Genomic DNA, 25,034 nt, shown 5'->3' on the forward strand with positions numbered 1-25,034 from the left:
TCATAGTAATCTGTCTGGTCCAGTGGTTAAAGAAACGGGCTTGTAACTAGGAGGTACCCGGTTCAAATCCCAGCTCAGCCATTGTGTGACCCAGAAATGTACTGATTGACTCATTTCGGGTGAGACGGGAAGTGATTCTGCAGCTGATGTATAGTTCACACACCTAGTCTTGTATCTTGTAAAGCGCTTTGTGATTGCGGTCCATTATGAAAGGTGCTATATAAAAATAGATTTTATTATTATTATTATTATTATTATATAAAATAACTAGTGTTGACATCTGACGTTGACATCGATTATCGTGCAAATTCTAACGACGATTATCGATCATTATCGAGTTAAAATGCTTAAAAAAAAATCTTCCCTCACAGTAACAGTTTAAAGGAACAATAAGCCCTGTTTTTATAGAGCGTGGTATAAAAAACCCATTCAAACAAATCCCAGTGTTTTAATACAAGTTTGATAAATACATTGGCATTTAAATATAGCACGCTGCAATTTCCATATTCCTGCCGTCACCAGCTTGCCTTGTTTTGTGTATAATCTGACAAATATCCAATGTATACATAATGGTAAATTAAGGAAAAAAAAAAAAATCAACCCCAACAATGTCTGAAAACTACATTAACATTATGGCCTGTTCACATGGAAATAATTCTCTCTCTCACTTTTTTTTTTGTATTTGCTGTTGGTTACAATGTATGAATTACATGGCCCAGCTTCTGCTAGAGAAAGCAGCAGTCCCTTCCAGTGTGCCTCAGCTGCACAGATGCATTTCACTTTTTGCTGTCATATTTGAATCACAACTTTACATGACTTTGCACAGACACTTAGACTTGCATTATCTTCAGTGAATACAACTGTATTTTCATTTTTCCAAACAGTACATTAGAGGCAGCCTCCCCTTTCCTGCAGCGGAACTTTCCACAGCGACAGCTCTGGTTGATCACTTTATTATGCGTCTCCATACTTGAATATGTAGAATACCTTTCATACATGCATGCATGTGGATTTATTATTAATTGACTTACTGCCCACATCGCAATGAACACATGTAGAATTTCTCTTTCATACATGCATGTGGATTTATTATTAATTGACTTGCTGCCCAGATCACAATGAAGACATGTAGAATATCTCTTTCATACATGTACAGGCCTAATCAATCTACATACCACGTCGCAATAAAAAATGCATCGTATACTGGAGTGCTCAGCATCAACACAGATTAAGACATGTTTTTAATTGCATGGAATATTCAGTTTCATTAAAATATTATCGATTTGTTATCGTGGGGTCTCAATCGATAAATAAGTCGATTTATTATCGTTACGAGCCTAAAAATAACACCATAATAGTTTAAAAGTTTAACTTTGGGTGAATTTATTACTCATAACAACTCATTGTTTTATTTGTATTATGTATACAAAACATGTAAAATGTACAAAAATCTATTACCATTTCAACATATGGAATACACAGTCAGAATGATTAAACAAGTAATCCATAACGTTGTTTCTTTCATTTTTGAATGGCGCTAGCACACAACCTAATACGTTATTCTCTATACGTAAACTGTGACAATCTCTGTTTTCCCAGGATGCATGATAACCATAATGTAGTTCCTCAAGACTTTTTTTTTTTGCTCTACTTTTTTCCTCAGAATATGAACTAAACCATGAAGTGTTTACTTCCTAGTCAGGTTACCTTGTATATTTAGTTTCCTGTGTGCAAAATGACTGAGTCCAGCTGTTGTTCACATTGCGGTTTAACAAGTGGACCAGACTCTGTGTGTTTGCCAGACGGACCTCTTTAGGTGGACTCGGTACGGTGCGTTTCCAGTGTTGCCAGGTCTGACGAGAAAAGAAAAGCGGAACTGCCTTTCTAAACAAGCACAGCCCATGTTAGTGTGGGTGTTTCATACAAATTCCAGCCCGCAACTCTGAAATAAACCCACCCCCGCTTATTATAAGCAGACTTGGCAACTGTGTTTGTTTCCTAAGCGGACTTTATTGTTCACACATCAAACGTACTGAGAGCAGACCACACCCTCTCACCAGGCCCAGTGTGAACACAGCCTTAAACCTCTTAACTATATTATATTCTTTTCTGGTAGTCTTTTATTTTTATTTTTTAAAGATGCCAAAAAACGGGAAAGATTTATGGAAGCAGTCTTTCCTAGTTGGTGCCTCATGAAGATCATTCAGAATATTTTCTTTTCCTCTGTTTCCCTAATAAGGCTCTTGTAAGGGAGATGTGTGGCTTGAGAAAGTGGTAGAACGTGTTGCTTGATTTGGGGCTTTGTGAATCTGGTACACAAGGAGATTAATCACACATTATTCTAACCAGAGCTGCTGCTGCTGCTGCTGCTGCTGCTATTGGAGTCCCCCACTCATAAGATTATGCTGTACTTGACACCTTCTCTATTACAACCCAGCCCCTTTACAGATTTGGCTTGCTACAGTAGATGTGTTACAGTAGCTCTGTCTAATGCTGTACACCGCATGTGTACACATAGAAGTATTATTCCTATGATGTTTTTTGTGCTGTAGCAAGATTAGGCGGAATAACTCAGGATAGAGGTGGCATCTCTTACTATTTGCTTCTAAAATGATGACACAAAGCTGACAGTTCTTTAAAACTAGGCTTGCTACTTTTCATTTTTAATCGGTAAAGCTTGTTAAACTTCAAATTCCCCAAAAATATGAGTTCGACTGAAATAAGTTTACATAGGAGAAATGTCGGAAAAACCACTCAGTATTTTTAAAAAATAACAATTTAGAAATCATCTCTAGTTTGTGTAGTTTTTTTCCACTTGCTGTCTGTCCCCTCCGTTCTGCTCTGAATGGCTAGGGGATACTGTAGTTTCACTGTCACTGTCATTTCACCCTGTTCTGACAGAGCTTATTGACTGAAGTAGCGCTGCAATACTCTTTCATTTAAGTGACTGTCAATCATCAAGACCTGCACCGACGGTGCACTTTGCCAGCTACAGCGCCTGTCATTCAAAGCGCCTACTTTGAAATTAGCGGGTTACAGTGTAGATAAGCTGATGCTATAGGTATACGGTGACAGTTACTAGTTTGATTTGAAAATGGGGTGCAAGACCTGACCGACGACTGAAGTGTCCGCGGCAGGACAAAGCGGGCGACTGCCTTGCCTTCCAGTGACTCCAGCTGTGCTGAAGCAGGAGAGGGGTGGAGCTCAGACTCCGAATAATAAGTGCAAGTTAGTTCTGTTCAACTAATCTAATGCGGTTTTTTTCTCTGCATATTGTTTTTACTCGAATGTATGCACTAAAAGTACACTTTTATATATTTGAGACAATTGTTTAATGTGTGCATGATCTCTATCTTTACAGGTATAGCTCTGTTGATTCATTAAATTGGAAAGTTGGTAACATGGTTTTTACATGTTGAATATGATAAAGGGCTTTCGCTAAATGAGGAGTAGCTTTCTTAATGGCATAAGAAGTCTTGAAAAAATTGAAAAATAAAGATTGATAAACGATAAATTCTTTCTAAAATAAACGTCGATGTTAATCATTGATTTGGAAAAAAATTCCAAATTGAATAGTAGCAAACCTATTTATAATAGTACTAGTTAAAATATTACATGAAGGGGGCGCTGTTTACACACTGTACGAAGGTGCACCACACCTACAGTAATCGAAGGAACTGCTGCTCACTGCAAAGGCCCGGGCTCTGCAGATTTGCTGGGATGAATGACAAAGCAGCAGGTTATTCTGGTTTATTTGCATCATGTACTGTATCTGCTGTGTGACTTGACTTGCTGTATGTTGTAACCTTACCACCATACCATTACTAATGAAACAAACTTCAAGCAAGTGCATCTGTATGTACTTTATGTATTTAATGTATTATTGAGTGTCAGATTCTGGAGATACAGTAATACGGGGAGTGTCTGTACATGATGAAGACAAACCACAGAGTGTATTGCTTAACTGGTGGCAGGGAACAGTCCAGTCATCCATAACTAGTCTAGTTCTTGACATGTGAAAGTTTTTACTGGGTAATTTACGTGGGCTGTTGACCTCTTACTGTACTGTATATCTGTGACACCCTGCCTGCTCAGAACTGCAGCTAGATGAAATGCAGACCTAGCCAGGTGGAACGCTAATCGGGTATTCACTGATCTAGCACAGTACATTGTTATTTAAGTAAATCATGAAACTCAGGAAATTGCTTTTCATTTATCGTTGGTTTTGACCCTACTGTGTATTTAGGGGAAACATGTAGGTATTTCTATAATTATATATATTTCATATCTTTTTAGCAACACTTGGTTAGCTCAGATGGACTGATCACTGATAGATTGAGTGCAAAGTCTTTGCGAATGAGAACCTAGGTAACTGGTGAAATTATATATGCTGTAGTATAGCTCCTGACTGCCCTGGTCTGTGCTATCTTGTTACTGAAATCAGAGGAGATAGGGATGTATGTGAAGAGTTCATGACCTTACCCAAGAAATGATTGATGGGACAAGTTATTTACTGTATACAGACTGGTCTTTGAACATAATCCAGTAAAGGATATTTCTCCCAGGCTTTGTTGGAGGAATGTGGTCAGGATTGCAGTGTGAGCTCCCCTGAAAGTCATGTATACTACTGTAGCAAGAACAATCAGTTCACATGCTACTTGAGAGGCACTGCTCCTACACCGTGCTGGTGTGTTTAGTATGTACATGTTGTTTTATTTCTCCTCTGCTCTTTGCAAGATTCAAACTCAGATACCTAATGATCAAATAAAAATCAGTGTTACATTAATACAGGATCTTAATTTCAGTATTTGTTCTTTCAATCAGCCTGCGGTTACTGGCACTTACCTTATTCAATTAATCTGTGTGTGAACAGCATGCCGTGTCCATCTGGGATGGGAAACGGTGTAGAATTCAAACTGGATGCATAATGCTATCATTGGCTCTCGTTAATCCCAAGCCACCATTACTGCACCCCTGCTCCCCCACCCCCCTCACCTCCACATACAGGATTGCAATAGCAAAAATCTTCAGTGTACTGTTTATTTACTTGTGATCTCACCAGGTACAAGTAGCAACTGAAAATGATGATAGCTGCAGTTTACAATGAAACTTGATGATAGAAAGCACATCCCAACACAGCGTTTTATAAGATGTCTTGCTCTATTCACAGAAGGCTCTCTCTTCATACAGTACCATATCAGTGCTGCAGTGTTCTGCAAATAATTAAAAAAGGAATGTTCTATATTATTTAGACTGTCTTTTGAAAAACACAACATGGATCTGTGAATGATTGAGCTTGGAAAGGTGTGTAATTGAGCAAATACAATTACACGGGTGTACCAAGGTTCAACTACAATTCCAATTACATTGTGTACAGATTACACAAGCATGGTCACATGGTCCGCTATTCTTAAGTGAAGGCTTGTGGATTGGCGCAGAGTGAAGGAACACCTTTCATGAACCGTTGCATTCCTAGAGTGCTGCTTTTGGTCTCCATACCCTGTGAGTTGGGTCCTGGATGCCAACCTGGATTAATACCCCCTGCATGCATTTATCTTATCTAAAGCTGAGCGTGATGGTGCTCCAGCTAACATGCTGCGCTGGGGATACTTTGCCTTTTAGTTAGGATCTGCCTATTCACAGTTTTAGGGTCAGTTGTCATGTGATCTTTTTACTGCACTGGCTTTAAGACTCCCATTTGATTTCCAACTATTACATATGTAATTTGTGACTGTGTTTGTGAGCAGGTTGTAATCTTATCACTTGTGCAGAACAGGTCCTAATGGTTTAGTAACTGATATTAATTTCAGATGTAAGCACCTGTGTGCCTGTTTATTTGTTCCTGTGTTTTGTTTGTGTTTAGTAGATGCATGCTTTAGCGCTTACACTGCAGCTTCCTGACCTCTGAGTCTCGTTCTTGCCACAACCCTGCTACAACCACCAATAGTGCTGCGGGACTTTCAATGGCAAATCTACCTTTTTGTTCATGAATTTGTTTTTACTATAATGCTTATTCTTGAATCTATAAAGAGGTGAATGCCGTAGAAACACACAATCTCTCTTATTGTACAGTATGTATGTGTGTCATTTATAGAGTGTGCTCTCAATGCCAAAGATAGATCACTCAGTAGGGAAACTCACTGCAGCACTTCCTGCAAGCTGTCTAAGGGACATGTCCAAGCTGTTCATTGTATGTGTGTGTGTGTGTGTGTGTGTGTGTGTGATATTAGGGGCAGCAAATAACTTACATTGAAGTCATTGTTAGTAAATTAAATTGGCTTCAAAAGAAATGAGTTGAACAATCACAACAATTATATCTCTAAAATATTAATTCCAAGTCATTCAAAGGAATTGGAATTGAGAATTGGAATTGAAAATTGATTTAAAAATAATTGAAAAACAGGCATTGACCCCAATCCTGATAATTTGTTTAATACAATATATTTGATATAAGTAAATCAAGTTTTCTCTGAATGTAGATTGCTACTGTAGCAATTCAGTATTGTAACACCCTGCTGAAGGTTATAGTTTGTATTGTGCAGAGTATTTTATAGTAGCTACACTATGCATTGCTCTTAAACACAGAATAATACATTTCTCATTTTCTTTCTAGTATTTATCAGCCTCTGTTTGTGTAATAAAAAGGGGAATGTGCTGCAGATGCTTTTTTTCCCCTCCTTTCTCTTAACCTGACCTTTGGACAGGACGATCTTTGCTAATGAGAGTGAGGGGTGGGGACAGGCTGCTTGGAAGAGTGCCAGAGGCACAGTCGCACAACAAAAACAGGGTGGGGGATGTTTAGTGAAGGAACAGAGCTGCAGCCGTGACCTGGTCAGCCTTGATTTGCAGCCCCAGCCTGCCAGTTTTGTAAATAGAAGTATGCTGAGTGAGAGCGAGATTAGCATTTTAATGAGATTGCCTCGCTAATAGCCCCCGCCCCCCTTTTTGCCTGATTCCTGAATGGAGCAGTAGAATACAGACACACACACACACTCAGTCTCTTGCTCATTCACAGTCATGAAGGTGCTTGCTTGGTCACATTTTGTGCAGCTCCTTGCACTGGATACAAAATAAGGAAACCAAAGGACATCTCTTGAGAGGAATCTATAATTGAAGGGCTTTCTTTTTTTATTGTTATTATAACCATAACTGTGTCACTGCTTGCTCGCAAACGTTGTGCTGTTTTGATTTTTTCAAGAGAACACAAACGGTGAGGATTTGTATTAAGGCTGCTGTGGATTCTTCAGAAAGAACAGATGTAATCGAAGAAGAACCCTTTTTTGAAATAAAGGAAAAACAAACCTCAATGGTCCTGGTGCTCCGGCTCAGCTCAGCTTGATGGCTTGGATGCAGTGAAGCTTTCGACTGTTGTAACCTGCCCCCCCCCCCCCCCCTTTCAACACCCTCTTTCTCATTGTCTCTCACACACTCGTGCCCCTCCTGCCCCCTGTCTGCCGGAGTGCACGTTGGAGGGGGTGGGGGGACAGTACATGCAGGGGAACCAGCCTGGCCTCTATGCGCTTGGACCTGGCTGGCCAGCGGGCCCCGGATTGAGAAGCAGGTGCCGTCTGCATGGAGAGAAGTGGCTGCAGCCCATTCCCCATGTGTTGGGCTAGAGGTACCCCCACAGCCTTCCATTACTGCCTTAGTGTTTACTCACGTCCACCTTCTAATCCGCATCTCATTCCCCATGTGCTGGGCAAGAGGTACCCACAGCCTTCTGTTACTGCCTGCGTGTTTACTTGCATCTACCTTCTAATCCGCATCCCATTCCCCATGGGCTGGACTAGAGGTACCCACAGCCTTCTGTTACTGCCTGCGTGTTTACTCACACCCACCTTCTAATCTGTCAGATACACAGTAACTGAAGGAATCTGGGGAAGAGCAGTAGATTTTATATGAAGCAGTTTACTGAACCTCCCTTGCTGTTCTCTCCTTCCACATGGTCTTCTGTTCTGTGGTGTGTGACTGTAGTGGAATGGCATTCTTGTTTCAATTCAGAGGTCTGCTACAGTACATTATCAGGTTTGAGTTATGTTTTGGCTTTCATTCTGTTGTACAGTAATTGCATCCTTGCTCACCTCAGAGGTGATGAAAATATGCCTCCAGTGTACTATAGCTTGCTAGCTAGCATTACACATTGTTTTATTTGAGTTTATTGTGCCTGTTTTCTTAACTGAGATTCTATCTATTACTCTGCCTTGAATTATATTAAAAAAAGGCTGTTGAATTAAAATGAATTTTAAAAAGTTATTCCCTTTTGCCTTGACCTGATTAAATGCCTGTATATAATACTGTTGATTTAGTGTGCTGCCAGGGGAGCTGGCCGATAGATAAGTAGGACAAGGGATGTCTAGTTTCTTCACATTCACAGCTTTTTTTATGTTGGATTTTGGTCATACAGTAAAAAAAAAAAACATTTTGGTTTAGCTTTATTTATTTATTTATTTATTTATCTTTGCTCGAATTTGTCTCAATTGGGGGGGTCTTGATTCCGAAGTCAAAGCTTTAAGATGTAAAATAAAAATAGTCATCCTACAAAACTAGTAACTAACAACATTATTATTTATTTAATTTTTTTTTACTTGCAAGTTTGATACTGTTTTCCTTTCCAGAAGAATAGTGCCCAGGCAACCCTTTAAAGTTAAACAAAGTTTTTGGTCTCATTTGAGTAAAGCAATACTGTGTACTGAAGTTACTGTACTGGACTACTGCTCCAACATACAGGTTCAACCACAACATTAACGCTTTAATCGCCCCCTCTCTGGCGACTAAAGGGTTCAGTTTAAATGGATGGTCAGCTAACTTTAGATTTTGTGTTCCCAGAGGCTTGCCCCTGTGGGAGTTTGAAAGGCTATATCTGACATAATTGATTATACAATGGGGGCTATTGTAGACATCATTTACATAAACCACAATTACTGTGCTCGCAGTGTACTGTAATTATTGCAGTGAGCGACTAACACAAATTGCAACACATTGTCTTTGCTAATCACGCTGAAATTAAACAGTGGTTTCCTATCTGACTCCACTGTGGACCAACAGTAACCTGAGCATGATGAAGTGTTGTACTTTACACTCTCCTTGCTGCTCATCGCTGTAGAGGAGAAGAACTGTGCGAGAGAGAATGCTTTTTGGAGGCTGAGGAAAGGATGGGCTGCTGTACAGTATTGCTTGTTTGATTTCTCAAATGGAGATTACAGCATTGCTGTGTCTCTCAGGAAGCAAATAAACCCTTTAGACCAGAAAGCAAGCACTGATGTTGACGCAGAGTATGTTTTGAGTATCGTAGGACTGCTACAGCATCTCTCTACCATACATCTATAGTAGATCAGGTTCTGTTTGTATAGCATCATGCTTTACAAAAACAATGAGATAGCACGCCACGTAATTGATACAGTATTTGTGTATTTCAGTGTTCATCAAGCAAACGTCACCAGAAAGAACCTTGAAAGAAAAACTGCTTAAAGCAGTCATGGTATTGTCATTGAATGTAAACATACTGTTGTCTACAGCCCCTTATTGCATGATGGATCTCTTTTTTTATGTAGCCTAGCTACTGTATGAACCGAAATTGCACATGTTTTGTTGTTTTGTTGTTTTGTTTATTTATTTACAACTGTAGGTATTATTTATTGATGGCATACTGTTGGTATTGTGGGGAATTATTCTGCGCTTTTATTGTTTGCCTCCAAGGCTAGAATTCAAACGTTTTGCACACACTTAAGGGAGGTGTATGCTATACTGTATATTGGCAATTGAGGTAGTAGTTGGCAGTTTTGAAATCATTCCTCCCCAAAGATCTACTGTGCTGTTTCAGTTGTGTAAATGTTGAGTAAAGATCCACTGTCAGGATCGAGCGAGTGAAGCTGTGCTAAAGCTTATATCTCTTGACATGGTGGAGCTCGCCAGCCTTGAATAAGAATCTTTCCAACAACACTTGAAAAACAAACTGCTAATGAAGCACAACATTAAATGGCTTGGTGTCAGTGGGCCCTGGTTCTATGCGGTATTACAGCCACGGTTCTTTTCTATTTTATTTTTATTTCCAATTCAAGGAAGCCTTTACATTGCAGGTCAAGCTAACTGATTGCATGCCTGCAGGGCAAAATTCAGCCCTGGATTCAATATGCAGTTGTCCAAATGAGAAAAAATGAGGATTGGGCACAGGTAGCCACTATATCCAGGGGGCTTTACATGTAAATTGCTTCCATCTATATTCCTTTAACTGTTCCAGAAATTGGGACGCAGTGGCACTGTGCTGGGGCAAAGGGACTGGAGCTGGTGGAATGAGCTAGTCTTTTTTTATTATTATTATTTTCTAAAGCTCATTCTCCCAATAAATTCTATGTACTTTTCAAAGAATTAAAAAAAAGTTTTTTTTTTTTTTTTTTAATTCTCTTTAAAGCATCTCTGATATATCGATATATATATATATATATATATATATATATATATATATATATATATATATATATATATATATATATATATAGATATATGTTTAGATATTTACAGTAAATTGCACAAAACATACAAGGCTTAATGTCATTTTACATGTTACCTTAATTAAAATGCTCCATCATAAACACAAATTCAATACAAATGTGCTGCAACACAGTACAAATAGCTTAATGTTGGCTTAACTTTTTATAAGTTTTTATTAATGTTTTTCATTTATTTATTTTCTTTTGGAGTCTAATAAGTGTGGGGCAAATTTTAGCTTGGGTCCATGTGCACATTCCAGCTGTGCTTGACGTGCTGGGATCCCAGTTTAGCAGATTGATATTGAGCACTGTAATGTTTTTGTCTGGTATTTTCACAGGGGCAGGGAGATCAGATGATTGGAGTCTGAAATGGTGGCAGGTTAGAGGCCTGCCCTCAGTCAACCTAGCTTTCAGTCAGACCAGGGCGCATTCCAATTCCAATTGTAATTGTGTAATTTGTAATTAATTGAAATTACAATGTAATTGCAGTTGAACCTAGGCACACTTGTGTAATTGTAATTATACCACATACTGTATCCAATAATTCTCCGTTCCATTCAATGTTGCGAACAATTTTCTCGTATTTTCAACCACTTTGTGATCCAATTTGAAAGAATAAGTTACACAGCATGTTGCTGTATTTGTACCTGTGGTGATTGCTTGGTTATTTATATTAAGTAAACAAGTTAATGTATGTAACTATTTCTAAGTAGATCTTCATGTTATGGCGTTTTGATAGCCCACGTTATATACTGCGCTTTGTCCTGAATTCAGATACGAAGACAATGTGCAGTGCGTGCTCCTTAGCAGAGTGTGAGTGTTCTCCTGTGTTGTGAATTGTTGCAGGAATCATTTAGGGTGTGGGCATTTGTAAGTTAGATTTGAAAAGTTTCTGAGCACCACCATAGGCCATTGAATCTACAAGAGCTTAAGCTACACTGCTTAGTCTCCTCAGTACTCCGAGCATGAATCATTCTGTCACTACGCGGTCAAAGGAAGCCTACACTGGTTTTTGCTTCTTAATTTTCAGATACCCATTTCTCGTTCTATTTCCTTACTACACATTTTGCGTAGCTTTTTTTTTGCATTGTCGTTGTATTGACCACAAAATCTAGGAAGGTTTGTTAAATGAGATGAAGCCCTGTGCCAGGATAATGCAGGGAGGACGCCCCTCCCCGCCAGCATCACCACCTTCCCAGCCATCCAGCCCAAGTGCTTTTGTTAGATTCGCAGATTCAGTCCAAAGAATTTCTAAGCTGTTATGTGATGGCCAGCTTACCAAAGACTTTTCAGTTTTGTCAGTGTTCAGTGAAGCTGAAACAGGGGTCCAGCATTGTTTCAACCTCTTCTTTGTTGGACCTCAGTCAGCTGATCTCAGGAAGAGCCAAATGTAGTCTTTGTTTTCCTCTACTCACTTGGGCTCCAACATCCCAAACCATTTTTATTTGAAACTAGCTGAAGTACCTGGTGTTGCCTGGGGAAATTCAATATTTCAGTATTTCACGCATGGCAAATTGGGGAATGGTAGCCTTACGGTTTCCTATAAGTTACCGATCTTGGGTGTCGCACAATGCGCTCCGACCTGAAAACTTGAAAACCTCCCTGTTTTGGGCTGTATGAGGCTTCATTAGGACCACGTCGTGTTGCAGAGGCTAGCCTGCTACTGTATGGAGTCAGTGATCGACAAGACACTAAAATGTTCTTTGTATTACCTATACTTTATTCTGCCTGTGCTCCCCCAAGAGTTAAGCATAATGAGAATAAGTAAGGAGTATAAGCATGAGCCAGCATTTCGTGAACAGGGGTCACTGCTAATCAGCCAGGCTGTTTACATGGTAGTGTTTGCATCCTCACAGACCTCTTGTATTTAAGTTGGGAGATAGATCTCATGAAGCTGCCTCTGCTGCCCTCGGTGAAGACTAGTTAACTAGTTGAAAGATGTCCAGAATGCATTTCCTGTACAGCAACGCCACCACTGTAGAAGAGACAGAAAATCGCAATACCAAGTTAGTTCCACATTAAAACAAAGAGCTACAGTACTGTAGGTCCCGACTGTATTTCTGAACATACAAATAATCAATGTGTTTCTACACTCACTGTTCACGTGGAATGACATTGTTGTGTAAAATGGCCAGTATATACAGTACATTCTTGTTCCTGTTTAGAAAATGCTTTGAACGTAACATTGACCTGCGTTGTATTGCAGTGTTTTTCTATGTTGATGTTTGCTGTGTTGCTGTGGTGTCTGTGTTTTATGATGTTTATCATGTGCTACCCTTTTGGCCAAGTCACCCAATAAGGCTTTAAAAAATTAAAAAAGTGGGCAGATGTTGCTATCTGTAGGAGTTTCTATAAAAACAACCAGTGCTCAGAAAAGACTCCCTTCTAGTCGTATCCTTCCTTGTGCTGTGCAGCAGACCTGCTGGTCTCAGGGCATTGTCATAGTAATCACGTTTTAAGGTCCTGCATCACTGTTCCCACCAGTGTTGCGGTTTTAGTAATTAACGTGGGTCTCTGACAGCTACAATTGTCCCTTTATGATAGAGAAGAATCGGAACGTTCCTGTAGTCTGAGGTTATCAACAATAGTTCTGGTGAGATTATTTATTTATTTATTTATTTATTTATTTATTTATTATTAGCTTGTGGCTGCAAATGTTATTATTGTAGCATTTTTTGTTGTTGTTATTAGAAGTACAATGCCTCATTTTAGGGGTTTAGTAAGATATATATAAAAAAGGGTTTGTCCTGTAGCGAATGTGTGTCCTTGTTGGTCCCAAGCCCCTTTAAAAAATAATGTAATATCTGAATAGATTTACAGTAATTAAAATTAAAATATTGAAAATCTAGCAACAAAACATTTGATGCTGTATAGCCTATGTAATTGTACTTCGTTTTACACAATATAATAATTAAGCCTTAAAAACCAAGATGGCTCAGTGGAGAGGGATAATGTGTTTAAATATTTAAAATTTGGCTTATTGTGAAATTGAATGCTTGCTCATTAAAGTGGTGTGTATAAAGGCGGTGTGTATATTTCTTTTTAAAAAGACACTGGACACTTCCATGTAGTGAGCAGCAAAACTCTTCCAGTCTGACAGATTCTCTTTGTTTGACCTGGCGTGCTGGCTGCTGTAGTTCTATGCAAGGTGAACAGTTTTGCGCTAACATGGTGTCGAGGGTGTTCTGCTGCTGCCTGTGATTTTCTGTCAGGAAAATGAACAGGCATAGTGCAGCAAAGCAAACAGCCTTGTATGATCACAGCCATTTCAAACTGAAGTGTGACCCCCAGACTAGAGATGCTGGCGCAAGTGCATCAGTCTACTGTGTGTTACAGGCATTCACATCCCATTTGCTTGAAACAGCTGGGAACAGTATTAAAAGGCTAACTCTCTTTTCTCATCGACAAAAAAATAAAGCAGATTTCAAAGAAAACACAGGCTGTTCTTGTTTTTAGGCTTGATACTGTACTTGCAGTGTTTTTGGCAAGCTAGTGGTTAACTAGCAACCCGGCAGGTACGATACTGCATAGCCCCACCCCACAATTCTTGTTTACAGTACTTCAAACCAAACAACATGCCTACAGGACTGTGTGTTAGTAATCATGGTTCCTTGAACCAGGAAAGGTATTGCCAAATACCTGAGAGGCTGGTTGCATGAGACAGGAATGAGCAAAGGCCCTGGAGCTGTTGCTTGTGGTGATTCATTGTGCTGTTTGGGGAGTAGGGATCAACGTGAGATTCAGGATGTGACGTGACTAGCAAGGAAAAGAACTAAGAGATCTTTCAGTTGTTTTGTTGAAACACCTTCACCACAGATGTAGAGCAGACTGCATATATTGTTATCTCGCTCTATATTTGAAAACTTATGCTGTTTTCAGAGACCTGCGTTCCATCCCCCCGGGACTCCAGCATACCGTGTACCTGCTGGCCCTTTCTCCTCAAAGGTAGGAACATAACACTGTGCAAGAGCTGAGTATGATACAGAGAATACAGCAGTGGAACAGGGAGCCTCTGCTTTTTTTTGATGGCAGTCCAATAAGTTGTAAACTAATGATTGATTAGAAAACCTTGAACTAGATGTGTTGATCGTGTTTTTCTTTTTCTCTTTTTTTTGATGATCTGTATTGCAGTGTATTTGTGTTTCGTTTTGTTTTATTTTGTGTAGGCCTAATGTAAGTGGTTTCACACAGTAAGGAATATGGACTCTGCATGTTTTTTTAGTTCATTTTCTTTGGTTTGCTATGTGTAGCTTTCTGTTACACTGTGTATGTGTGTTTTTTTGTTGAAGTTTTTCCCACTTTTGCATTGCGTCAATGCAGGGTTATTGTTGGGGTTGATGGTCTTGGTTTATTCTTAACCATTAGAGCAGCACTGTAACAATACCCCACCTGACCCCACCCTGGCCCTGTAGAAACATGCTATTGTAGCACCGCTGTCTTGCGGCAAGAGACGTTATCAGGCATTGTTAAAATGAGATGTTTAACCCCTCAGCCAGGTGTTCCATTCTGGTAATGTCAGTGATGAGGCTGAATTGGAGAAAGTCATAAAATTAACAATTCATTAATACAAAAAAAGCGCCCACAGCGCACCAGAAAACCCAGGGGTCGTGTGGTTTGAGGCAAGGACAGGGAGATGTGAGGTCTTGGGTTCAAACTGCAGCTCCACCACAGACCACTGTGCAGTTTTTACATTTCTTTCTTTATTATTAACTGCCGCACATGAAAAATAGATTTAATTACACTTATTGAATAATTATTAATGGCAGCAGGCAGGGCTAGCGGCCACCCCTGCCCCAGATAAGCCTGTGTTGAAGGAGGAGGCAGGGAGTTTTTCGACAATCTTTAAGATATGACTGATGGTGACATCACAAATAAGGGTTAAGGGATGCACTGATCTGCAATGATGAATGGCAGGCAGGCAGAAAAGGCTTCTCATTAAAACAGCACTTACTCTGCTTCTACTACAACCCGTTTAAGATTTAGCTTTGTTAAAAATCTAGCATGGACTTGAGAGGTGCACAGTAGTAGTTGTTGTTCTTGTTGTTTATTTTTGTTACCCTTGCGATGACTGTAATTAGAATACTGTTTTAGAACAGAGTTCGAAGTGAACGGTATATGGAATGGTACAATGTGACTTTTTTTGCATCTTGGATTAATTAAATAACTGACCCTTATCATTCCTGTAAGCCATTGTAAACTGATTCATGGTGCCTTGGTCATTCTGTTCTACTTATGTACAACAGAAGATGGTAAAATATACTGTATGTGGTACAGTTAAACTTTTGTTGCTGTGAAACTATCAGCACAAGTGTTATGATCTATAGCCCTGGGAAGGGTGCAGATTTGAGTTACTGTGGTATGGGAGTCCTACAGTGTAGGAGCCTACATTGCATATAGTACAGTGTCTGCTCTGATGTGCATCATTCACTTCTGGACTTTATCAAAGTAGCTCTGGGTTGAACCTTCATGCATCGTGTACAGTAATGCAAACAGTGCTTGTGTTAGGCGTATCACCCTCGCCAAATACAGTATTTTCTGAAGTTGATTTTAAACATAGGTTGTACTCAAAATAAATGTTGGTGAGTGGTACTCTATTTCTATTTCTACTCTGTAATTTTGTTTTCTGGGTAAATGTTTTCTATATTGTGCATCTTGAAAAAGCAACATATCAGCGTCTCAATCACAGGAATTTCCTGTTGACAGAAGTGGAGAGAGCATTACAGCATGCTGAAGTAATTAAATCATTTCAAATGTGCGTTATACCAGACTTCGGTGAATAGCTATTGTTGCTTTAAATGGCATCTGTACTCAAAGGAAAGGGAAATGCTACATTTAAATACAAAATAAAAAGCATAGCAGATTGTACAATACAGCAGATAAACATGCAGACAACCAGGGCTGGGGTCAATTCCCATTCCCTATTACTCTATTCCAACATTTCATCCATCAGAATTGCAAATAGCAGTATTCTGCTAAGATGTGCATCTCACAATGGCAACACATTACTTAAAGTGAAGTCATTAGTCAATTAAATTGGCTTCAAATGAAAGTAATTGAACAATCACAACAATTTTGTCTCTTAAAATATTAATTCCAATTCCTTGGGAATTGGAATTGAAAAACAGGAATTGACCTGTTAGACAACTGATTGCATGATGGAGAAAAATAACAGAATGACATGAAGAGGTACAGAAAAAATTAAATCAGAATGTAGGCTATACTGTGACATTCAGTGAGCCTCTTGCAGTGGATTCTTTTCACTGCTTGTTTCTGTTGGGCTGTAGTCTGTTTATCTTTTATAAGATGCTTAAAAACAACAAAGGAACACTAATGTACTGTATTGTGTGGTTGGATTCTCAGAGAGGATTAATTCTCTATTACGAAGTGCATACTCTAGATGGATTAACTAAACTACTAACCGACAATGACCCTGGTTAAAGCTTAGATACTTTTCAAGCCTGGATTTCACAAATGGACGTCCACATATGTCCATGTTTTTTATTCATTTTTTGAATATGTGTGTTTTTGTTTGATTCTCCATGTAATATTAATATTTCATTTTTTTTGTATTTGAGATGCATTGACAAACCAACCTCTTGGCAAAATAAGTCCTGTTAAACGGACTACTGTACATTGCATAATTACCCATTCACATGCCTACAACACAACAGAAGCTAATCATAACCTGCACAAGAGCAGCCCGACAGGCTGCAGTGTAGCTGTTTCAAAGCCATCTTGGGGTTTCAAGCTTGGCAGATGGTGCTGATAGATCGGGGTGCTCTGTGGGCATTAGAGATGTAGCCTAAATCAAAGAAAAAGCATGTGCAACTTGGATTCTCCTTTGAATGTAGCCTAGATGTTGTCCAGTTAACTTGTCCTGCTGTAGACTGTTGCAGTATGTAATATTTTTTTGGTTTTATTTACAGTAGTATTTGTTTAGCAGGGTTACAAAATTCCCTATTGTTAGGCAAGCAGTTTTCATACGGTCTAGTACATGGTTTCAGTACCATCACACGTGCAGTACATTCCCAGTGTTTACCTGTTTTAGATTCTTTGTATTTTATTTTAAGATTACTCGAATTGCAAGCTTTCTCTCATGTAATGTGAGATATTTATATAATTGTTGGGGTTTTTTTGTATTTTATTTTCCTATGCAGAATATGACAGACACCTAGCACCCAGCAAAGGCATGGCAGCTGCTTACCTCGACCCGAACCTGAATCACACCCTGGGCTCGGGAGCCAAGTCCCGGCTGAGCATGGGAATGGAGCGCTCCGCAGGGGCCCTGGACCGGGTCCTCAAGGTGTTCCACTACTTCGAGAGCAGCAACGAGCCCTGCAACTGGGCCAGCAACATTCGCCATGGGGACGCCACCGACGTCAGGGTGAGCGCTGCTGCGCGTCATACACAACAGACAGGGGCACAAGACTCCCGCTGCACAGCAGTGTGATCCATACACAACAGACAGGGGCACAAGACTCCCGCTGCACAGCAGTGTGATCCATACACAACAGACAGGGGCACAAGACTCCCGCTGCACAGCAGTGTGATCCATACACAACAGACAGGGACACAAGACTCCTGCTGCACAGCAGTGTGATCCACACACAACAGACAGGGGCACAAGACTCCCGCTGCACAGGAGTGTGATCCATACACAACAGACAGGGGCACAAGACTCCCGCTGCACAGCAGTGTGATCTGTACACAACAGACAGGGGCACAAGACTCCCGCTGCACAGCAGTGTGATCCATACACAACAGACAGCTGGGCAGCAAGACTCCCGCTGCACAGCAGTGTGATCCATACACAACAGACAGGGACACAAGACTCCCGACAGGGACACAAGACTCCCGCTGCACAGCAGTGTGATCCATACACAACAGACAGGGGCACAAGACTCCCGCTGCACAGCAGTGTGATCCATACACAACAGACAGGGACACAAGACTCCTGCTGCACAGCAGTGTGATCCACACACAACAGACAGGGACACAAGACTCCTGCTGCACAGCAGTGTGATCCACACACAACAGACAGGGACACAAGACTCCTGCTGCACAGCAGTGTGATCCACACACAACAGACAGGGACACAAGACTCCTGCTACACAGCAGTGTGATCCACACACAACAGACAGGGGCACAAGACTCCCGCTGCACAGCAGTGTGATCCACACACAACAGACAGGGGCACAAGACTCCCGCTGCACAGCAGTGTGATCCACACACAACAGACAGCGGCACAAGACTCCCGCTGTACAGCGGTGTGATCCACACACAGCAGACAGGGACACAAGACTCCCGCTGCACAGCAGTGTGATCCATTGCTGGTTTTACTATTGGTCTAATCAGACACACCTGAGCTTGTTACATATATACTGGAGATAATCTAGCTGCAGTAAAATCTTGAATGGATGAAACTGCTATGCAATAGAAGTCTTGTTTCCATCCTTGTACAGGCTAGGCATGCTGTTGTGATTTGTTCCAGCTGTTTTGTTTTCTTTATAAGAGCTGCTGCCCAAGCCAGAGAGAAGTGTTTAAGAATCGCTTATAGCTGTTCAGTTTTAATAATTTAATTACTGGTTTATTGTAGGCCAGCCAGGTTGTGCTGAACACATTTTGCTCTCTCTGCTTGCATGGCAAAGTAACTTCAGTTACGACATTGCAAAGTGACTGCAACGGCAGCTGTTGTCTATACTTAGACTGTTAATGGTGGCTGAAAACTGGGTATAGTCACTGTAGAACACTGTGCTTTTTATTTGTTTATTTGGTAAAACTATTCCAAGCTCTGAATATAAAACATTCACTATTGTGTTGAACCAACTGTACGCCTTCCTGTCCAACTTCCCGTCCAACTTCCCCTGGGCATACAGTTTGTTAAAGCTGCCACGTTCAGCAAGATATTGACTTAAACATTCCGTAAATGTGTAGATGTAGTTGACTGCAGCCTCTGTTGATGTCGTCTTCTTAGTAAGGATTAGAAGCTCGCCCCTAACTGCTGAAAGCATTCCCATACTATCCTAGGGGATATGTGTTTTTGTTTCGAGAGGCTAAATAAATAAATAAATAAATAAATCTGGTGATGACATTTTCTATATGTGCTCTCTCCCCTACAGAATTAAGGTGCACAATGTATCGAATCAGCAACCCCTAGTAAGCCATCAGTAGCAGGATGACTTGTGTATCTGTCAGAAGTTTAAATTTGACTTTATTTTGTATTATTGTGAAGCCGCCATCGTGGTTTGTGTTTCCAGTTTCCATTGTAATCATAATAAAATCAGGCTGCATTGAAGTTCCAATAAATAAGTAAGGTTGTCGTAGATTGATGACTTATTACTTTGTTTCTTGTGTGAAGGGGGTGTATTGTTAGAGACTCGCAACTTCCTTGAATTCATTAGCAAGATGCTCAGTGCGTACAGTAGCAGGTTACAGGCATATAATTTTTTGCCACTTTCAATATTATGCTCAAATTCATCGCTGACAGGCACTTTTTAGAGGAGGGTGTAGGTGCTGTAAAGGTAATGAGATTCCTTAACTCTGTGAGCCTCATAGGAGTGGAATGCAGCACTTAGCTGATTTACATCTGACACGTGGAACTGCTTTCGTTTGTAAATTGTACCCTTCTGCAGTTTCAATGAAGGTTTGCTTTACTGTACGGTGCTTGATTCTGTATTTCTCAAATGTGTTTGTTTCACTGTTAGGCCATACTGACAGTGAATTTCCCTCAATATTTGTGATTACTGTATGTTTCAGATATCCAAATTAGTCCTTTTAGGACATTTATGGAAATGTAGCACAAATTAACAGAAGCTGTCACATCAGATTTAATTGGTTCCAGCGGTCAATCGGGTATGTAAAAATATCCTGTCCCAGAGGGAGAATTTTTACACATTGCATTTGCTTTAATAACACTGGGGCATTATAAATGAACAATGCCAGGTACGTCAGCGTGTCTAAAACACCAAAGTGCACAAATACTGTACAAAATAAAATTAGAAAATTGTTGCAAAACAAAGCACTGTAATAAAGTATTTGTCAATTTATAAAACGCCGTTCCAAAAACAGTTCTTGCCGTGCTTTCTCAGGCTAAGCCACAGTAATCCGACAGTTTCTTTGCACTGCGTGTGTTAACCTGAGACAGAAAAGACAAGAAAGCGCGCACACAAACTGGCTTTGGAGGACGTGAAAAAATCTGGTTTCAGCTTTTTATCAGTATAGTAATTGTATGAATCCGTTCCTTTCTAGTTTTCTTTTGTTTAACATGGTTAAACTGGGCAGTTACGTGAAGTGACAGCATTTAAAAAGTGAGACTGAATTCCAGAACGCACCAGATTTTCTTTTGTTTTTCTCTGCAACTGAATCCATTCTGTCCTGCTAAATGTTGAATTTACTGTTTTAGACCCCTAATAAAATGTGCATTGTTTCCATCAGTACTAGTCAGCTAGAGATGATTTCTGTCTGAAACTGGTAACATTCATTTCTTAGGATTGGAAGGGTCAACAGCAATGCTACAGACATTGGTAATAACACATGTGTGAATGTTTAGGCCCTGACCTAAATTGAAGTTGGGTTATCTTTATAGACTTGTTTGTATTGGTTGTATTCATTTGAATGTGTGTGTTTATTTATTTATTTTATTACTGTATCCCTTAAATAAATTTTAATCTCAATGGGACTGTGCTAGTTTAAAAAAAAAAAAGGTTAAATAAAGATAATTAACCGCTGTGTTTCTTCATCGACAGGGCATAATACAGAAGATAGTGGACATCCATAAGGTGAAGTGCGTGTCTTGTTATGGCTTGCGTCTTAGCCACCTGCAGTCCGAGGAGACTCACTGGCTTCATCCAGACATGGGTGTGTCTCACGTGAGGGAGACGTATGAGCTGAACCACCCCCAGGATGAGTGGAGGTAAGGGCATGCAGTGTGAGGTCTTCTAGTACAGCGTGCCAAGCCATTCATACTGCTGGCTAACTGGAATAAAACATTTGTTTCTGTATTTTCAGAATTGAAATTAGTTGTACAGTAGCTCTGGATTAAAGCAAACTCGAGAGATTTTTGTTCATATATATATATATATATATATATATATATATATATATATATATATATATATATATATATATATATATATAATGTGTGTGTGTGTGTATATGTGTATATATATATATATATATATATATATATATATATATATATATATATATATATATATATATATAGTTGTAGTCAAAAGTTTACATACCCCAATGGAAATTTATAATTTCTAGAAATTTCTCAAACAAATAATTATAGGAAAAATCTTTTCTAGCAAAGGTGTTGCTTTTGTGGATGAAGAAAAACACTTACAAGAGGTAGATGTCTACAGTTATTTATTTCAGCAATTATTTTGCAAAAATACAAAAATGGTAGTTCAAAAGTATTCAAGGACAATTAAATTAAATGAACCTTTAGCAATAATAACCTCTTTTAAACAATTCAGTTCATTCAGATTCCCAAGGACTATTATTGTGCACAGCCTTCTTCAACTCATACCAAAGATTCCCAATCAGAGTTAGATCGGGAATGTGACTGGGCCATTCCAGAACCTTGATTTTATTCTTTAACCATTCTGAAGTAGATTTTGATGTGTGCTTTGGATCGCTGTCGTGTTGGATCGTCCAGTTGCGCTTTAAACCAAGTTTTGTAGCGCAGGGTTTCAAATGATTGGCCAGTATCTTTTGGTATGCAATGGAGTCAATTTTACCATGTATTGGAACTGCATATCCTGTGCCATTAGAGGAAAAACAGCCCCATAGAAGGATATGACCACCTCCATGCTTGACAGTAGGTATGGTGTTCTTTTCTTTGTACGCCACACCAGACTTTCTCCAACTGTAACGACTATCAACGTGATCAAATAGCTCGATTTTTGTTTCATCACTCCACAGAACCTTTGACCAGAACTCATATCCATCATTCAAAAGCTTTTTTGCAAACTTTAAGCAATTGTGATATTTTTCAAAAGAGTGGCTTTTCCTTGGTCTGCGACCATTGAGACCTTCACCGTTCAATATTCGACCTATGGTTGAAATGGAAACCCAGTCAATCTGGGATTGTTATTAACCTCCCTCTCAATTCTTCTACTTGTTCTTGGTGAAAGAACCTTCTTTCTTCCAGACCGTGGGAGTGTTGTGACAGGACCATGACTTCTTCATAATAGAAACAATAGTTGAAATTGGGATACTCAAATACTTGGAAATGTTCTTGTATGCTTCTCCAGCTTTTTGACAATAAGTAATTTTCTGCCTAATGTCTTTAGATAGCTCTTTACTTTTTCCCATATTGACTTATTGACAGCAATCACCCTATGCCTAACCCTTTTATATTCTCTAAGAATGTTCACCTACAATCCAGCATTTTCTAGGCATTTCTAGGATTAGGTTCTGCTTTATCATATTGAAATTTCTACAGCCTTATAGACAATACTATCATAGCATCAAAGGCTTTGAATTCTTTTGAATTAGCATTTTTGGAGTTTTGCAAAAAAAAAAAAATGCTGAAATACATAATTATAGACATCGATTTCTTATAAATAAACAAAAGGAAAACTTCTGCTACAAATGATTTTTACTATAATTTATTTTTGAGAAATGTCTAAGAAGCACAAATTGCCATTGGGGTATGCAAACTTTTGCTACAACTGTATATATGTGTACACTGCTGTGCAAAACTCTTAGACATGTAGCATTTTGCTACTCTGATGCATTATGAGCATCAACAATTTACTGTGAATACATGAATTTAAACATCTCGGCTTGGTTCTGGCTTGCTCGGCTTGACTTGAGTGTGCAAGTGTAAAAAGGTGCGTCTCCCTTTCCAGCTGTCTCTCAGGCATCCTGTCCAGCTGTCTCTCTTTCTCTCTCTCCCAGTCCAGCCCATTTCATCTAATCAGTACTGTGTGTAATCGTGACTTGACCTGGACCATTCAAAATAAATTCCCCTGCTCTGTTTTGCAGTGCACTCTGGGAGTTGCAGTTGTTTTGTAATGCACTGTGGGAGTTGTAGTCTGCTCTGCTGTGGTGTAAATCTTGCAGCTGCTGCTGGGACAACAAAGTAACAACTAGACAGCCATATAATTGCAGCTGAGAGTTTGGAAAAGAAACAGGCAGGTAGTCAGTGATAAGCGCCAAAATGCTACTCAAATGTTTTAAATTCAGAAGTGGCAGGACTCAAATATTTAAAATTGAGAAGTGGCAGTACTTGGTACTGGTTCCCTGCTAGTGGCACAAAGACCGATGGCTGGACTGGACAGAAAAGTAGTTGTTGAAAAGTTTGTTGACAGACATGGACTGCGGGGACTTTGCATCCACCAGTGGGACCTGTGAGTGTCACCTGAGCGACAAGGCCAGCTGGTGTGTGTGTCGTGGGGAAGACAACCATAGATGGCACACCTTCACTGAAGTTCCTCCTGACTGGTGTGGCCACTGCCGGAAATGGGACCATAGCCTGCCAAGCTGCCTTTTCCATCAACCCCAGTGCCTACAGTCCTGCGCTCAACAGCCTGAGTCTGTCACGGTCCCAGAGAGGGAGGAGGAGGTGCCGTCTGTCCCTGTCCCAGAGAGGGAGGAGGAGCTGCCGTCTGTCCCTGTCCCAGAGAGGGAGGAGGAGGTGCCGTCTGTCCCTGTCCCAGAGAGGGAGGAGGAGCTGCCGTCTGTCCCTGTCCCAGAGAGGGAGGAGGAGCTGCCGTCTGTCCCTGTCCCAGAGAGGGAGGAGGAGCTGACGCCTGTCCCAGAGCAGAGAGGGAGGAGGAGCTGACGCCTGTCCCAGAGAGGGAGGAGGAGCTGCCGTCTGTCCCTGTCCCAGAGAGCGAGGAGGAGCTGCCGTCTGTCCCTGTCCCAGAGAGCGAGGAGGAGCTGCCGTCTGTCCCTGTCCCAGAGAGCGAGGAGGAGCTGCCGCCTGTCCCTGTCCCAGAGAGCGAGGAGGAGCTGCCGTCTGTCCCTGTCCCAGGGAGGGAGGAGGAGCTGCCGCCTGTCCCTGTCCCAGAGAGCGAGGAGGAGCTGCCGCCTGTCCCTGTCCCAGAGAGCGAGGAGGAGCTGCCGCCTGTCCCTGTCCCAGAGAGCGAGGAGGAGCTGCCGCCTGTCCCTGTCCCAGAGAGCGAGGAGGAGCTGCCGCCTGTCCCTGTCCCAGAGAGCGAGGAGGAGCTGCCGTCTGTCCCTGTCCCAGAGAGCGAGGAGGAGCTGCCGTCTGTCCCTGTCCCAGAGAGGGAGGAGGAGCTGCCGTCTGTCCCTGTCCCAGAGAGGGAGGAGGAGCTGCCGTCTGTCCCTGTCCCAGGGGAGGAGGAGGAGCTGCCGCCTGTCCCTGTCCCAGAGAGCGAGGAGGAGCTGCCGTCTGTTGCTAAACTGGAGAGGGGAAGGGAGGAGCTGTTGCTGCTACCTGTATTTGCACCAGTTCTTAAGGGGAGGGAAATGTGACGGAGTGAGTAGAACACAAACTCCATCACGATACAAACAGTAAACAAGCAACAGGACTAACAAACTCTTGCTTATGGTTATTGTTGATTTTAA

General features: G+C 40.7%; 1 protein-coding gene across 37 annotated transcripts in view; it reads left to right on the top strand.

Moving 5' to 3' along the window:
• Nucleotides 1-25,034, top strand: part of LOC121315174 (focal adhesion kinase 1) — a 185,298-nt gene that overhangs the window by 61,002 nt on the left and 99,262 nt on the right. For 8 of the 37 annotated variants that reach the window (XM_041249208.1, XM_041249210.1, XM_041249213.1 and 5 more), the window contains exons 1-3: nucleotides 7,918-8,025; nucleotides 17,645-17,871; nucleotides 21,233-21,399. In XM_041249208.1, coding sequence (XP_041105142.1) covers nucleotides 17,677-17,871; nucleotides 21,233-21,399 — 362 coding nt within the window. In that variant the 5' untranslated portion in view covers nucleotides 7,918-8,025; nucleotides 17,645-17,676. Of the gene's footprint in view, nucleotides 1-7,005; nucleotides 7,619-7,908; nucleotides 8,026-14,217; nucleotides 14,433-17,644; nucleotides 17,872-21,232; nucleotides 21,400-25,034 lie in introns of those variants that run through there. The other 29 variants (XM_041249196.1, XM_041249197.1, XM_041249193.1 and 26 more) reach the window with 12 other exon arrangements.

The sequence above is a fragment of the Polyodon spathula genome, chromosome 4 (genome assembly GCF_017654505.1).
Source record: "Polyodon spathula isolate WHYD16114869_AA chromosome 4, ASM1765450v1, whole genome shotgun sequence".
NCBI classification, from domain to species: Eukaryota; Metazoa; Chordata; class Actinopteri; order Acipenseriformes; family Polyodontidae; genus Polyodon; species Polyodon spathula.